Source organism: Prorops nasuta, unplaced genomic scaffold (assembly GCF_024137725.1).
Source record: "Prorops nasuta isolate Cenicafe-Biocafe unplaced genomic scaffold, Cenicafe_Pnas_1.2 PNAS00004, whole genome shotgun sequence".
NCBI classification, from domain to species: Eukaryota; Metazoa; Arthropoda; class Insecta; order Hymenoptera; family Bethylidae; genus Prorops; species Prorops nasuta.
Window position 1 is genome coordinate 10,320,066 of NW_027116801.1, and position 14,053 is coordinate 10,334,118.

A 14,053-nucleotide genomic window follows, 5' to 3' on the forward strand; every position below is an offset into this window, starting at 1 on the left:
ACGCATCCTTGGGACTCCAAAGCCACTGGGAAGGCACACGCCCGATCAACTGGGACCACCTACCGTGAAAGAACGCAACAATCTTACCCCACAGGCAGCCAAATGGACCTCTCTCTCTCTCTCTCTCGATCCCTCCTTCTTTCTTTCTCTCTACCTTTTCCAGTTCTCTCTCCTCGCCCCGTTATCTCCAACGCAAATCCGACCGAAAGCGACCAGTCGCAAGCAACGAAACTTTACTCGCTTTTATAAGGCAGCACGCGATACCCTATCTTTCTCGATCTTTGACACTCTAATGCTCTTCTCTCGCTCACCTTCCTTCCATTCAACCTCTGCAAAATATATCCAAGTACCCAGCTCCTTCACACTTTAACAACCTTATCGAGGGTTGTGTAAATAGAGTTCTTCGATAATCCGACAAGCTCAGCCGTATTAGCGGAAGACACCGGCAGCTTTTACCCTTATAAACCGATAAGGTTCCGGCTAGCGGCTCTCTCACGGTGACTCTTCTTATCTCAGCGACGGCCTGCATTATTTACGACTATCCAGAATTATGATCTTTGCCCGTTTAAAGCAAGCGCAACTCCAAACGTCAAAATCTCGTGAGAATCCAAGGTGGATCCTTCCGTTTTTTTAAAACGCACCACTGCTCTTTCAGTCCGAAATTCCAATCGATTTTCAAGGTCGCTTCAACCATTGGAATATCGACGCGCAGGAATATTACAAGCGCGTGCAGGGTGAATGAAATTATAGAAGACTTTTAATGAGAATGACGTCGAGAGAACATAGAAGGGCCGCTCATTATAGTCGACAGTTGGCTGGCACTAGGAGCTCTCCAATTTAGTAGAATGTTACCGTAAGAATTCTGCGAAAATCTATAGGTGGACCGCTCCCATTGAGCGGACGAGGATGGTACCTTTGCCAACCTTTGGACTGTTCGGTTTTTTTCTGGGAAATCGCAAGAGGATTTGGCAACCGGTTCCGCGTAAAACAAAAAAAATATTACGCACCATGGCACATAGACATGTGGCGGAAGCGACTAAATGCTTAAACGCTCGAAATCCGGCTTAAATGCCGTTGATTACAGTAGGAGGGAAATGAGAGGTTGCACGACGAGTACGTCGCTCTCTATTTCTCTCTCAACGTCTTCTTAAAAACGGCCGTATTACGGAGTCCTTCGTTGAATTGCGCCAACTGATAATTTTATAGCCCCTCTCGTCTCTCGTCGATCTCAGACTAGCCCCTTGCCAGTTGGCACCCGTCCCGGCAATCCCAATTGGCGCAAAACCGACTTTCCAGCGCGATACACGCATTTCTATCGCTACCACACTTATCCTACCATACGTATTTATTTATATAGCGTTTGTGTACGTATATATACGCTTTTCTCGGTACAGAGACCACCGACACAGAGACCATTTTCTACGCGTTGCAAAGCTTGCTTATTGCGCAAATGCGTGGATTCCTGCAACAGTTGGATGATAGTTTTTCCATTAGGTCGTTTGCATTTTCCACCCCGAGGGAAGGAAAAGACTAAAGAGAGAGAGAGAGAGAGAGAGAGAGAAGGTGGTTGAGCGCGATTCCCGTTGGTAACGTCTCCTCGAGGCGTGTGTTGTTGCATCGCCCTTAGCCAGAGGGTAGGACAGGGCAGGGCAGGACAGGGCAAGGGGCAAGAGACTCGCTTCCACACTGCCATCCGCGTTACGTTACTCGAGTCCCTCTCTCCGCTCGACTCTCGAGTCCACCGGTCCCCACGGTACGGTCCACTCTTCGCTCCTGCTGGGAGGCCAGCGTCGGGCCACCGCTCGCCGCACCGTCCTCTTCTTCTTGGCCGAGATGGCAGGAGTGCGCGCACAGTCAGGTAAAACAAAAAGTGGAGAAAAAGTCGAAAACCAGTCTCATGCAGTCGATCGTTCAGTGGAGCGTGTGCGAGCGACACTCTCTCTCTCCCTCTCTCTCAACATTCCCCCTTTGCTCCCTTCTAGTCTCTTCTAGAGTCTTTAACTCCCTCTCCCATTCTCCCGTTGTCTCCCTCCCCTTCTTTATTTTCCCCTCCGCCACCGCCCTACTCCTCCGTCCGTCACCGCTGCTCGTTGCTACCACACTACCACCACCTCCTCCTCCTCCTCCTCCTCCTTTTTCCGCTTCTGTGGTCCTCTCAATTCACGCTCTTCCTTAATTCAGTTCAACGAGAGTCACTCTTTGATTCGTCAGAGCCGCCGGGAGTAAGAGTCGTTCCGCGCACACTACCAGCTTCTTTCACTCTCTTCTCCAAACACTTGACCTTTCCGCCCTCGGTCCCCAGTCCTCTCCTCCTCCACCTCCTCCTCCTCCTCCTCCTCCTCCTCCTCCTCCTTCTCCTTTTCCTCCTCCTCCACCTAGCCGATCCGCGCCGCTCCTCCGGCTCGCACGGTTCGTGAGCGTGGCGCAGTTCGATCTTCGATCTTCGATCGCGATACTTTTTCACCGCTTATCTCGGATATCTCATGAGTTTGCACGGATTTCGCCGTTTCCGTTGCTCCATACCGTAATAGATCGGCGATCCATCTGCTGGTCTGGCGCGGTATCGTCGATCGCGCAAACTTTAATACTGTTTCGTGCGAAGAAGCGGTTAGTGACTTTCTCGCGGCAAACGAGTTGGAGCGATTACCTCCGGAGAAGGATCGAAATTCCGCTGTGAGGCGTCGCTGTGTCTCCTCCGCAGTGAAAAACGGACGGTGGCAGAGCCGCCTCTTGGATTTTACCTCGAGCCCGTTTTGATCCGCCAGACTACCAGGAGCCCGGGAACCATCTTCTCGGCTGCCTCTCTTCGTCCACTCGCTCCCACTGTTTCAGCTACGCTTTTACGCAACTGGAGGATATCGCGGATTACCTCGCAACTATTATGCCCTACCGATCATCATCCTCTGCGGAAAATCACCGTTCCCCCCAGTAACGAAGACTACGCCGTTAGCCCAGACAACTTGTAAACACACTCGCGAATACATCTCGACATAAACACACCCGAACTCTGCACTAACGCAAAGTTCGTCATCAGGTAAATATTCAACGACAGTCACGCGTACCACCGCTCTTCCATTCAGAATTTCCATCTCGATGTTTTCCACCGAGAAACTCCTTCGTAGAACTTGCTTTTTCCTGGATAATTTCAATCGGAGAGTATCGCGGTACCGAATCGAGAGGAAAAATACGTTTCGTAACCGTCCCAACGCCAACCGGTTGTCCATTTTTAAAATAGCTATACATATATATATATATATATATATACTAATGCATAGATAAACGCGCCTCGCGTTTTATACACGCAGAAATAAAGCCACGGAAAATCAGTCGATGATCCATTGATATTCCCAAGCGTCTGTGAAGAGGATCTTAAAAATCAGAGCTCCTCCGTGGAGAATACAGCGACTGTCTCGATATTGCTCCGATAGATCAATTATATTATTCTCGCAATGAAAACTTCTCGGGAATCGTGCGCGCATATATACACGATATTTCTGCGTTTCTATTGCGACTTTCGTCGAACGCTGCATAGCCAATGGTGCATGATATTTCGCATCAAGCTCTCCAATCACCCAGTATAAATTATATCGACGTACCATTTCACTGTATACACGCCTAATTATTACCTCCAGACGAATCATTGCTTTAGCAGGGAAAAATAGGCAAATATAGATTTAGGTCGATTTTACGGCTCCTTCCGTGCAGTTTCGAATGTTCGCAAACCGAAGAACGTTACTACTATCCGTTGAGTGTCCTTCCTTTGTCGTTGAATGAAATTTTACAATACGATAATCGTTTATTTGTCAATGAACGAACCTAGAAACAGGTGACAATTGTAAATCTTGGCAAATGACAATTGGCAGTGGGGAAAAATACTGATTTTAGTGAAACGATACTTGCCGCATGCTTCAAGTGTCAATTTACTTACGCTATCCTCCCACGCGTCGAGGGAGGCAGGGAGTGAAGGGATCATAAACACGAATAAGTAATGAGAATGATTAGCGAGGCGAGACTGAGACGTTGGAAAAGAGGAGAGCGAAGCGTGTTGCGCGTAAAACTGCTCTGTGCTTACTATATATACTCTGCGTACACATACTCTCGTATAACGTAGGTAAGAAATCCATGAAGGTGATTGGCGTTTCTTATTGAAGTTATTCCATTGCCTCGGGCCACAACAAGGCGAGGCTCTAACCATGCCTGTCCCTCGTGATGACAAACATTTACATGTCGATACTCGGTAATCCGGTACCTGCTACGTTCATTAGGATAAATCAACGAGTAACGATAAAGTAAGCTCTACGCTACATTTAACGATCAATTTTTCTCAATGCTGCAAAATGGACGCAGGTGGCCCAATTGTTTTGCCGTGGCCATATAATTTTCAGTATTATACTATACCTGAGGACTGGTGCTGCCGGTAGACCGACGATTGGTTAAAGGATTTTTGGTAGCCATCCAGGGGTGGTCCCATTGACTCGCTCGTTGACCAGGTATAAATGAAACAAAGGATTAACTGCACTCGAAAGTGCAGTAAAAAAATTGGCGCTATTAAAATATAAAATTATATACAATATTCGAGTATAATAAACCATAATCATTCATTTCTCAGCACAGACAATTGCGAGTAAAATGAACAATAATATATGAATTCGTTCTGTGTTTGCAATATTTGTCTCTTTAAAGTGGTGACCCTTCTCGAAATGTGACACAAGGTGGGGGTATACTTGGGACGGAAAACAGGACTCTCGATCCTGGCTGTCAGTGCACCGGGCAGAGTTCATCCGTTCGCTTCGCCTTCGAACTGTCCGTCCCGATTGTAAAATAACACTCCACGACGATTGCGTTTTCGCTCGGCTCCAAGTTCATCCAAGATCAATCTGTATCAGCAGTGAACTACGAGATTTTTCCGCGGGCCAATCGCAGCGAGGAAAACAGGATTACGCAAAATCTGATTTTCTTCTTGTTGCTCGAGATAACAGTGACGAGGGTCGTGCGTCGATTGATGCTCGTACAAATGTTTACTCTTCGGTGACAGTCTACAACTTGATTTATAAACAATTACATCGCACGATTAGCGAGGAATCAAATCTCGAATGGATAAACGACGGAATCTGTAAAGTCTTGACGAGCATAAACGGTAACCTCGGAATTATCTCGAGGGAACTAATGAATCGAGGAGAAGCGTAAAATTACGCCGTTTGCATCCATTGACGCGTTACAGCGAGAAACGTACGATTTTTTTTTCTTTCTATTTTTTAAAGCACGCGTCGCTCCAATTGGTCCGAGTCTCATCTGCTTCTTTCACCAGTGTTGGTCTTCCCTTGAAACATCCCTCGAAATAACATCGATACGTCAGTTTGATTTTCTAAAAGTGGGACGTTTGGTTTGTGCAGAAAAAAATGACGTGGTGCAGAGGAACGCTGATTGCTGGTATCGTAGGAATTTTCCTACTGGGAACGACGATACACTATTCCGAAGCTTGCAACGAGGCGATATGTGCCAGTGTTGTCAGCAAGTGCATGCTCACGGGAAGCTGCAAATGTGACCTCGTCACCTGCACCTGTTGCAAAGAATGCTTCTCCTGCCTCAGCTACCTCTACGACGAGTGCTGCTCTTGCGTTGGTAAGGTCACTTTCTTCGGCATTATTTTGGAGAAAGCACCAATGAAAAAAGAAAAACAAATAAAAAAACTTTAATCTATAATTACCATTTCTTTCGTTCGACAGATTTATGTCCAAAGCCAAACATTACGGACAATCCACTGAGCACGAAATCCCACGTGGAAGATTTTAGCGAACCGGTACCAGGTCTTTTTCAAGCCCTCACGGCTGAACCGGATCCGCTCGAGCGTTGGCTCAGCTTTACGTATCCCGTAGATTTTGACGTTTCTTTGTTTGCGCCAAAACACGAGAAGGAAATGAAGTATCATATGCGTGAGTATTACGAGAGAGAGAGAGAGAGAGAGAGAGAGAGAGAGGGGATAAGATTTAATGATCTAATTATTCTCAATATTAACTTCTTCCATCGTACACGTTTACAGAAACCGTTCAAGAGGAGGTACATCTTCTGAAGCCTAATGTGATGACGGTGAACTGTACGGTAGTATTTATGGCTCAATGCAACTCTTGGAATAAATGTAAAGCTTCCTGCCAAAGCATGGGAGCTACCAGCTACAGGTGGTTCCATGATGGCTGCTGTGAGTGCATAGGTGACACGTGCATTAATTATGGAATCAACGAATCGCGATGTGCACATTGTTCGCTAACAAAGGAGCCTAACGATCTTCAGGATCAATACAATGACTATGGACAGGAAGAGGATGAATTTGACTGAATGATACGAGAATCTTCTCTTCCTCTCTATCCCTTGCAAAATACATTTCTCGGTGACATTATTTATATCCGACAAGTTGCACACACACACACACACACACACACACTGGGTATGATATATCCGAGAAATTTTGCGGTCTAATATCTTTTAACGTAGGAAAAAGTAGAGAGTCTGTTGGTGGAGGGAAAAAACTGTACGGTCTTCCATCAATCATGGATTGGAACGTAGTTTTTGACGCGTCTTGGCGTTTCTTTTTACTTAAAAACTGGTAATAATAAGTATAATATCCTTATTATTACTATTTCAAAATTTGCTAAATATAAAATTATTAATAAGTAGAGTGTATATAACAATATTATATATATATATATATATATATATATATGTATAATTTATAAATAATTTATTTAGTTATTTAAATGAAATCATTAAATGAATTTTCCCCAATTTTCAGATTGAATATGCCAGTTATTGAAAATATAACTTTCGTTATTTGTATAAGGAATACGTTGTTATAATAGTTAAAAAAAATTGATTTTATAAACTATAACAATTTGTTGACAATTTTTAACATTTATTTTAAGATATAAATGACTCTAGAAGAAAAAATGTCTGTTATTCGTTTATAAAACATTGCCTAACTTTGCCTTTCTCAATAAAAAAATATCTTTAATATTATTTTAATTTTAATGTAATTTTTACTATAAGGTATACATAACTGTTAGCTTTCCATTCAGCGATTAAACATTGCCGTATATGTTTTACCCAGTGTGCATTTTACATTAAGCCGCGACTATGTGCCATTTGACAAATGTTTTACTAGAAAAATATGATATTTTGCTACATGCCGGATATATAGGCGGCCCAAAAAATAGGCTAAAATTTTGTCAATTTACTGAAATTGATAGATATGAATTTATAACAATACCACTCCTCCATAACTCGAACTAAAAATTACGCTACTCGTATACAATTACGATTTGAAAGCGATTAGATTATTATAGTTGAAGTTATTCTGTACATAAAATGAGAAACTTTACGTTCCTGTTGTTTTAAAATTAAATAAAACACATTATTTCGTCATATTACAAAAAGACTATTTATTTGCAGTTTTCTGATGCGCTTCTGTTCTATTTTAGAATAAGTTTGGAAATTATCAGTAAAACTGATTTAATTGTAAGAATTCTAAATAGTAACTGCGCAGATGATATTACAGGGCCAGCTTAAAGCTTAAGCTGCTATCGTGAATATGAATTATCCTGCCGATTTTTACACTGTTTATCGGATGATTTTATTGATGCTTGATGTATTTCTCGTACGTATATCGAGTATTTGTTTGTATTATCATACCGTGCCATACGAATACAATTTTGTATATATTTAGAAACCATGCCAATTGAATTATACGCATTTCATTAATCGCTCATCGCATAATGATGATGTACATTTATGTAAAAATTATATTCTAGCAATAATGAGTATTGACTGCTATACTGTCAGCGAGAAAGAACGCCTCCCTCCTCAACCCTTCCCAAACTTGAACAGCATGTATATTAAATTACTGCTCAAGTCACGTTAAATTATAATCATTCTTCCAGTAATTACACATAGCATTGCCAAAACTCTCTTGTGCCGTTGATACAATTAAACGTAAACTCAATAAAAAGTATTATAAAGTAGATTACGTCAGTCTTTAATTTAATTACCTCACTAGTGAAACAGCCGAGAGGAAAAAAAATCAACGTCGTGATATGTATAGTATTTTACGATTTTGAAAGCAAAAGAAGATAGCAATTAAACGTATATGGACTAGAGAATTGATCAATTTAATGAAAAGAATTTTCTTGAAAAGCTTTTTCAGCCTCTTTAATAAAATTATCTTTGCCAACGTTTAAGTGCGCTAAGTATGTATATACTGTATATTGATACAAAATTCTCATTTGACACAATACATCCATATGTATTCCTCGACATGCCAGTAATTAATAGATATAACGTCTTTACATATTAGTTTTTTAATAAATGCATAGTCAATATGCGTTCATAACTCATAACTCGCGTCATGCTACGTGTATATATATTTGTATGTGTATATAGTTAATATATAATTACCAAATATGAAAAAATTAAATGCGGATTATATCGCGCTTCTGGACCCATTAGCATTAAAGTGCAATCGTTCTTTGAACGTTGCGTATAACAAATATTTAAATTTCATTAAAATTTATACCATTACCAATTTTTTTTTTTAATATCATGGGAGGGTTTTCGTTTCATGCATTGATGCATCTACAAAAAAAAGTGTAAAGTACACATGCAGCAATTTTACGTCGGTGGATGTTCCTCTTGAACCTCGCTACTCTCCGGTAATCTAATAAACGGCATGTCCCCTCCGCTCCACATTGAATAAAGCTGCGATCTAGCGCTTTCCTACGAAATACAAACATTTTGCTGTTTTATTGTTTTTTTTTTTTAATTTACGTTTAGCATATTATTAAACTAATTACCCCGGCACCAGCGCTTTCCGACCCAGATCGACTATGAGCCGACACGCAGGAATCGGTTGAAGAGCTATTTTTACGAGAAGGAAGAGCCTCGTTGGTACCGGTTTCATTTTCTCTATGCTCGCTATGAGAGGGAATACTATCTTTGCTATCTCCGTGGAGACTGCTACTAGCTCTGCTTGGTTCTAAAGAGAAAAACAAATAATATAATATGATGCAAATAATGCAAACCCAAGAAGGTGTAGGATAATATTATTTTATAAGCAAGAAATTTATACCAGAATCCCTGTGATCCCCGCTATGAACACTTTGGTCACTATCTCGCTGTCCAGATTGATCGGAATGATCGCTGGAATGAGAATCTTGCGGCCAGCATCTTGGCGAGCCTATTCTTCGTGACTCCGGCCAGATAGCAGAATCGTAATTAGATTCAAAATGACAGGTAGTCAAGGTAACACCTGGTATATGCTGACTAGGATATGCGGAAATCTGATTGGATGGTCTAAGTCCGGGCTTGCAAGATAATAATTGAATAGCTTCCTGAAGCCCATCCTGACTAGCCATTCCTGATGATTTCCAGACCGAATCTGGAGTGGTCGATCGGCTACGATCTTGATGGAGTATCTTTAATCTAAATCTAGCATCCTGACGCGGCCATTCAGTAAAGTGACGGCAGTCCCAGGGCATTGACCATCTTCTCATTATATTTCCAGATGATTCCCCTGTCATATCAGCTGCTGCTGCTTCTGACCATCTCCTCTGAACCTAGAAAAAGTTACTTTGTCTTTTGTAAAATATTTAATTAATTCCACTGCTTTCTTTTCTGTAGTCAATTTACCTGCAGAGGAAATAATGGAAATGGTAATGGCGATCTATGACAATTTTGTACCGATTGATGTGTAGATGATGACGACACAGGTGGAGGAGGACTATACAAACGTTCAAAACATTGCTGTAATGCAGCAATATCGCAATTAGCATTGCCACTCTGAGAGCAAGAACATTCTGCCATGCTTCCTAAACATTCGCAACATGCAACACAGAATTGATACTGCAGGTTTATAAAAGTTAATAAATTGTCTTTGAGTATATCCTGTAAAAGACGGTTCTTTTAGTAAATTGAAATAGAATTCAGAAAGATCATAAAACAAGTGTACCAACATGTTTATCTCCATCATTATCTCGAGCTTCGTAATCTCTTAAAGCTGTAGCAACATGATTCTTGACAGTGTTGCTAGCCACGTTCGTAGCTCTTGCCAGTTCTTCCCAACCGGCTAGACATTGTTTGGTTAAGCGACTTTGAGCAACTATAAGTGTTTGTAAGGATTGGGCCAATTTAGTGCCAGCTGCACATAGATCATTGAGCATCTATGATAGAAAACAGAATAATAATAATACAAGTTGACCTATAAGGAATAAAAACTAGGCAGGTTATTATTCTCACCTGTAAATAGTTTAGCCAATTTGTTAAACACTCATTTATTTCAGCCTGATTCCTAGTGAAATAACTGTCACAAGGCTTCTGTTCCGAGCCACCTTCAGCCATATTCATGTCTTTTCAACAATCCTATACTCCAAAAGGGTTTTTAATAAAAAAAGAAAAATTAGTTTTTTTAGATAAAAATACCAAAATTATAATCTACACTTTAATAAAAAGATTGCTTTTTATAGTATATAAGTAAAAGTATATTATTAAATTTCATAGTGTAGATGAGCTTAAAGATTCACATATGATTCTAACAAATAAAAAATAAAAATCGTACAATTGAATTTCGGTAAGGTTTATACTCAATTCGACTCGAAAAGAAACAATCTATGATAAATATTTAATCTTTCAAGAGCTTTAGCAGGTGTTAGTTATGATTTTGCAAAGAGATAAATACCAAAATTCCATTCTTTTCAGTGATACTTGGAGTTGCCGGTAGCATTACGGATCTTCCCTTGGAGCATAAGTACTTTCGAACACGCAAGGTACAAATACTATAAACTGCGGCCAGCCAAGTGACCAAGGAATATTTATATAGGCGTTTGTTTTGTCGTCACCAGTCACCATCCACCGACAACCATGATGTACACATCACCTAGTCTTGTATGTCAGTGTAAAAACACGAATAAACACATTTTTGAGGTTATAAAGGCTTCACCTAGAGATGTCCTTACAAGAGATGTTCGTTGGCCGTAAGGTCAGTAATCCTAGTAAAGAATATTCTTCTTTATCTAAGTAACAATTTTTATTTATTGTTACTTTACACTTTTAAATCCTCATACAGTGCTTTGGACAATTAACAATGCAACGTAATAATACAAAACAAGGAAACCCAGAAGTTCATTGTCCCTCCCTATTATACCAACAATAGATATCTAAAATATTTACCACGCTACGGTAAAGTTAGTTTGCAGTGTGAATGTCGCCTACGATTGATCATCCAACCGATCTAATTTACTGATATATTTTTCTGATATTTCTAAATTCTATTTAACGGCATGAAAAAATGAACACGTCTAGTTTTTTTAAGAATGATATTTCCCTGATCACTGAAAGCTGTAAGATGCGCCTTTTAAAATTTTTTGAAATAACAGGAGTATATAATTATGAAAAATAAAAAAGTAAAACTAAGTTGGAAAAATTTAGAAAACAATGGATTTTATTTCTTACATAATTAAATAATACTAATCGTTAGAAATTTATGTATTATGTATTGTTTAAAATTAATAGGTATGACAAAATGATGTTACTGTTGAATGTTATAAATACATAGATGTGCGATTACGAGACACTTGTTAAGTGAGAAGTAAGCACTAGCCAGGTCGCAAAGAGAGGAAGGGAAGGAAAGAGAAGCACTGGATCTTGGCGGAGTCAGTCCTAATGGGATAGAAGGAGAGAAAAATGGAAATGGAGGTGGAAAAGGTGATGCTTGCTTGAGGTGAAAGGGGCCTAAGCGCGTATAATGATGTATGTGTTGGCAAAAAGAGGTATGTCGAAGGGGCTAAGTATACGAGTGAAGAAGAGGAAAGAAGGGAATATGTTGGAAAAAGGTGTGACGGAGAAAGAGAAAACGAATAAGGAGCGAGAGAGAGAGAGGGAGAATAAAGTCTCGAGAGTAGAAAAGCGATCGCGAGGAATAACCGTGCGCGATCGGTGAAGAAGGGGACTTAACGGTAAAGTCGGTGTAACCTTATAAGTGACTTAAGGATGGAAGGGAAGCGAGACTCGCGAACCGAGAACCACCGCGGCTGACCACAATCGCTCGCTTTTTTCAACTTTATAGAAATAGCCATTGTTCTCTTCAGCATCTGTCTAGGCTTCAGGGACACGAGAACCTCCCATTGTTCACCTAAAACTCAAATAATTTTCCTCTTCAGTGATTTAAATATTTACCATATACATATAGATACACAACTAACATTTTCTCCGGATTTCTCTTTCCCTTAATGAACGATTTTCAGTAACCAATGACTCGTTATTAATTAATCAAAGCTGATCCGGCGGAGAGATTCGATCGCAGCTCGTGCTTAGTTAGGTGGTTAGGCGTTAGCACTGTTGCGTGGAAAGCGGAGCGTGGAGTGAAAAATAATCACGATCTACTCGCGCTCTGGACTCTCCTAGGATTAGCATTTAATCTCCAGCCTATAATCTATCCGTAAATCCCTGTAGTCACTATATATATATATATATATATATATATGCATTCGGCCTATAGTCACGGTATGCACTTCGCCAATTATGCGTAGCACCGTTTCATCTATCAGTAGGACCTGCTATATATTTTCCTGCACAAAATATATTTAACAATAAATCAATATCCTTTCGCCAGACAAATTCTTCAATTCCAGAATCAATACCGGCGTCAAATGATAAGTCGTCAATGAAACGGCATAGAAAAATGAGGAAATATGATAAAAACGAGAAAAAATGTTAGCTGTTGCAATTCTGATATCTATTTGAAGAAACGTGACGTACAGTCGAGCCAGAAAGGTATTTGGCTTGACCTCAAGTCACGTGTTGGTCATTATCCTCGTGGAGACAATCTTGCTTTGAGAGTAAGTCGTCCGAGCGCATGCAAAGTGGAGAACGTTCGATAGAAAAATCTCGCGAGTTCCTTACACGGGATAACTGGACTTGTTGCGACTGCCAAGATCGTTCCAATTTTCAAATCTACTTAGACATTCGTCCTGTAACAATATTTAGTAATGTTAAAGAAGAGTTGGGAGATGACTTTTAGTCAAGTGTTCTGTTAGGGATGTTTTGTTGAAGAAGATTTTACTGTGAAGGAGAGAGAAAGAGGTGCGATGTATACACTGTGTACATTACAGTATAAATGTATATACACAAAAGAGAGCATTGACGAATAGAAGATACAGGGTGAAGGATGAAGGTAAGAAGTACATTGTTTGTTATCCCTGTGTGTACAGTCTAGGCGAAAAGATGCAGGAGCAAATGCGAAATAAGCGAGAGATACTTTCTTAAGAGAGAGAGAGAGAGAGAGAGAGATAAAGACAGGAGAACGTGGGGGCCTGAGGCCCCGAGCACCGAGTACTCGACTCAACAGTCGACCGGTGAAGGGAACGGACCGCACACGCTCGGTCGCTGCACGACCAGCATTCGATAAAATGCCGTCGAGGATTCTCGTTTAAATCCACCATATCGTTAAATTCCTTTAAAAAAAAATCTTGAGGACTCGACGCGTTATCCTCGCGCGTCCGCTATTAACTGAATTTTTCCACTTCGCCGAGCCCCGAGCGGCTCGGCCACAACAAATCCGCAAGACAGCGGAATAATTCTCTATAAGAAATTAGAAATCAAAGTAAAAGTGTCAGCGAGTGTCAAAGTGCGAAAGCTGGACTCCAGAGAGATCGTTGCGCAAAAATAAAAAAAGATTTGAACCGACCAAGGCGAAAGTTGGAAACAGTGTTGAGTCAAGGATTCTCGAGTGAAAAAGGACAAAAGTCGATTTGATAATTCGGCGTGCTCAGGATCAACGGCGCCCCCTTTCGCCGTTTCAAGGCCAGAAATAATCGTTTCTGAAGCGGTGCATCGCGTCGCAAAGTCCTTTCGGTGTTTTCGAGAAGGAAAGTTTTAACGAGCATCTATTTTGAGTAATTGAAGGAAGCACGCGGTGTGAAAGTTCCTCTGGAAGTGCGCGCGATAGGCGTAAGAGTGCACTTCCGTAAAAAACAAAAAAAACAAACATAAATAAAAAGAATAAAGAAGCGTG

General features: G+C 40.8%; 2 protein-coding genes across 5 annotated transcripts; one reads left to right on the top strand and one right to left on the bottom strand.

Moving 5' to 3' along the window:
- The first annotated feature begins 2,181 nt into the window (after positions 1 to 2,181).
- Positions 2,182 to 8,014, top strand: LOC136772623 (twisted gastrulation protein homolog 1-A-like). 4 transcript variants are annotated; one of them, XM_066725713.1, is made up of 4 exons: positions 2,182 to 3,034; positions 5,394 to 5,622; positions 5,727 to 5,933; positions 6,041 to 8,014. In XM_066725713.1, exons 2-4 carry the CDS (start codon positions 5,400 to 5,402, stop codon positions 6,331 to 6,333), a joined length of 723 nt encoding a protein of 240 aa, XP_066581810.1. In that variant the 5' UTR covers positions 2,182 to 3,034; positions 5,394 to 5,399; the 3' UTR covers positions 6,334 to 8,014. The 4 variants fall into 4 exon arrangements, with proteins under 4 accessions (XP_066581810.1, XP_066581812.1, XP_066581813.1 ...); XM_066725715.1 differs by lacking the exon at positions 2,182 to 3,034 and adding an exon at positions 4,073 to 4,490; XM_066725716.1 differs by lacking the exon at positions 2,182 to 3,034 and adding an exon at positions 4,676 to 5,309.
- A 135-nt stretch (positions 8,015 to 8,149) lies between these two features.
- On the bottom strand, positions 8,150 to 11,054 carry LOC136772622 (uncharacterized). Its single transcript, XM_066725712.1, has 8 exons — positions 10,998 to 11,054; positions 10,721 to 10,923; positions 10,282 to 10,404; positions 9,999 to 10,205; positions 9,676 to 9,930; positions 9,116 to 9,602; positions 8,841 to 9,022; positions 8,150 to 8,763 (listed from the first exon to the last, which is right to left on the bottom strand). Exons 3-8 carry the CDS (start codon positions 10,387 to 10,389, stop codon positions 8,659 to 8,661), a joined length of 1,344 nt encoding a protein of 447 aa, XP_066581809.1. The 5' UTR covers positions 10,390 to 10,404; positions 10,721 to 10,923; positions 10,998 to 11,054; the 3' UTR covers positions 8,150 to 8,658.
- Positions 11,055 to 14,053: the final 2,999 nt, after the last annotated feature.

Coding starts and splice junctions, on each gene's coding strand:
- LOC136772622 (XM_066725712.1), bottom strand. CDS start 10,389: ATGAATATGGCTGAAGGTGGCTCGGAACAGAAGCCTTGTGACAGTTAT. Junction 9,603..9,675: donor TTCCATTATTTCCTCTGCAG/GTAAATTGACTA, acceptor AACTTTTTCTAG/GTTCAGAGGAGATGGTCAGA. Junction 9,023..9,115: donor CGGGGATCACAGGGATTCTG/GTATAAATTTCT, acceptor TTTTCTCTTTAG/AACCAAGCAGAGCTAGTAGC.
- LOC136772623 (XM_066725713.1), top strand. CDS start 5,400: ATGACGTGGTGCAGAGGAACGCTGATTGCTGGTATCGTAGGAATTTTC. Junction 5,623..5,726: donor CGAGTGCTGCTCTTGCGTTG/GTAAGGTCACTT, acceptor TTCGTTCGACAG/ATTTATGTCCAAAGCCAAAC. Junction 5,934..6,040: donor GGAAATGAAGTATCATATGC/GTGAGTATTACG, acceptor ACACGTTTACAG/AAACCGTTCAAGAGGAGGTA.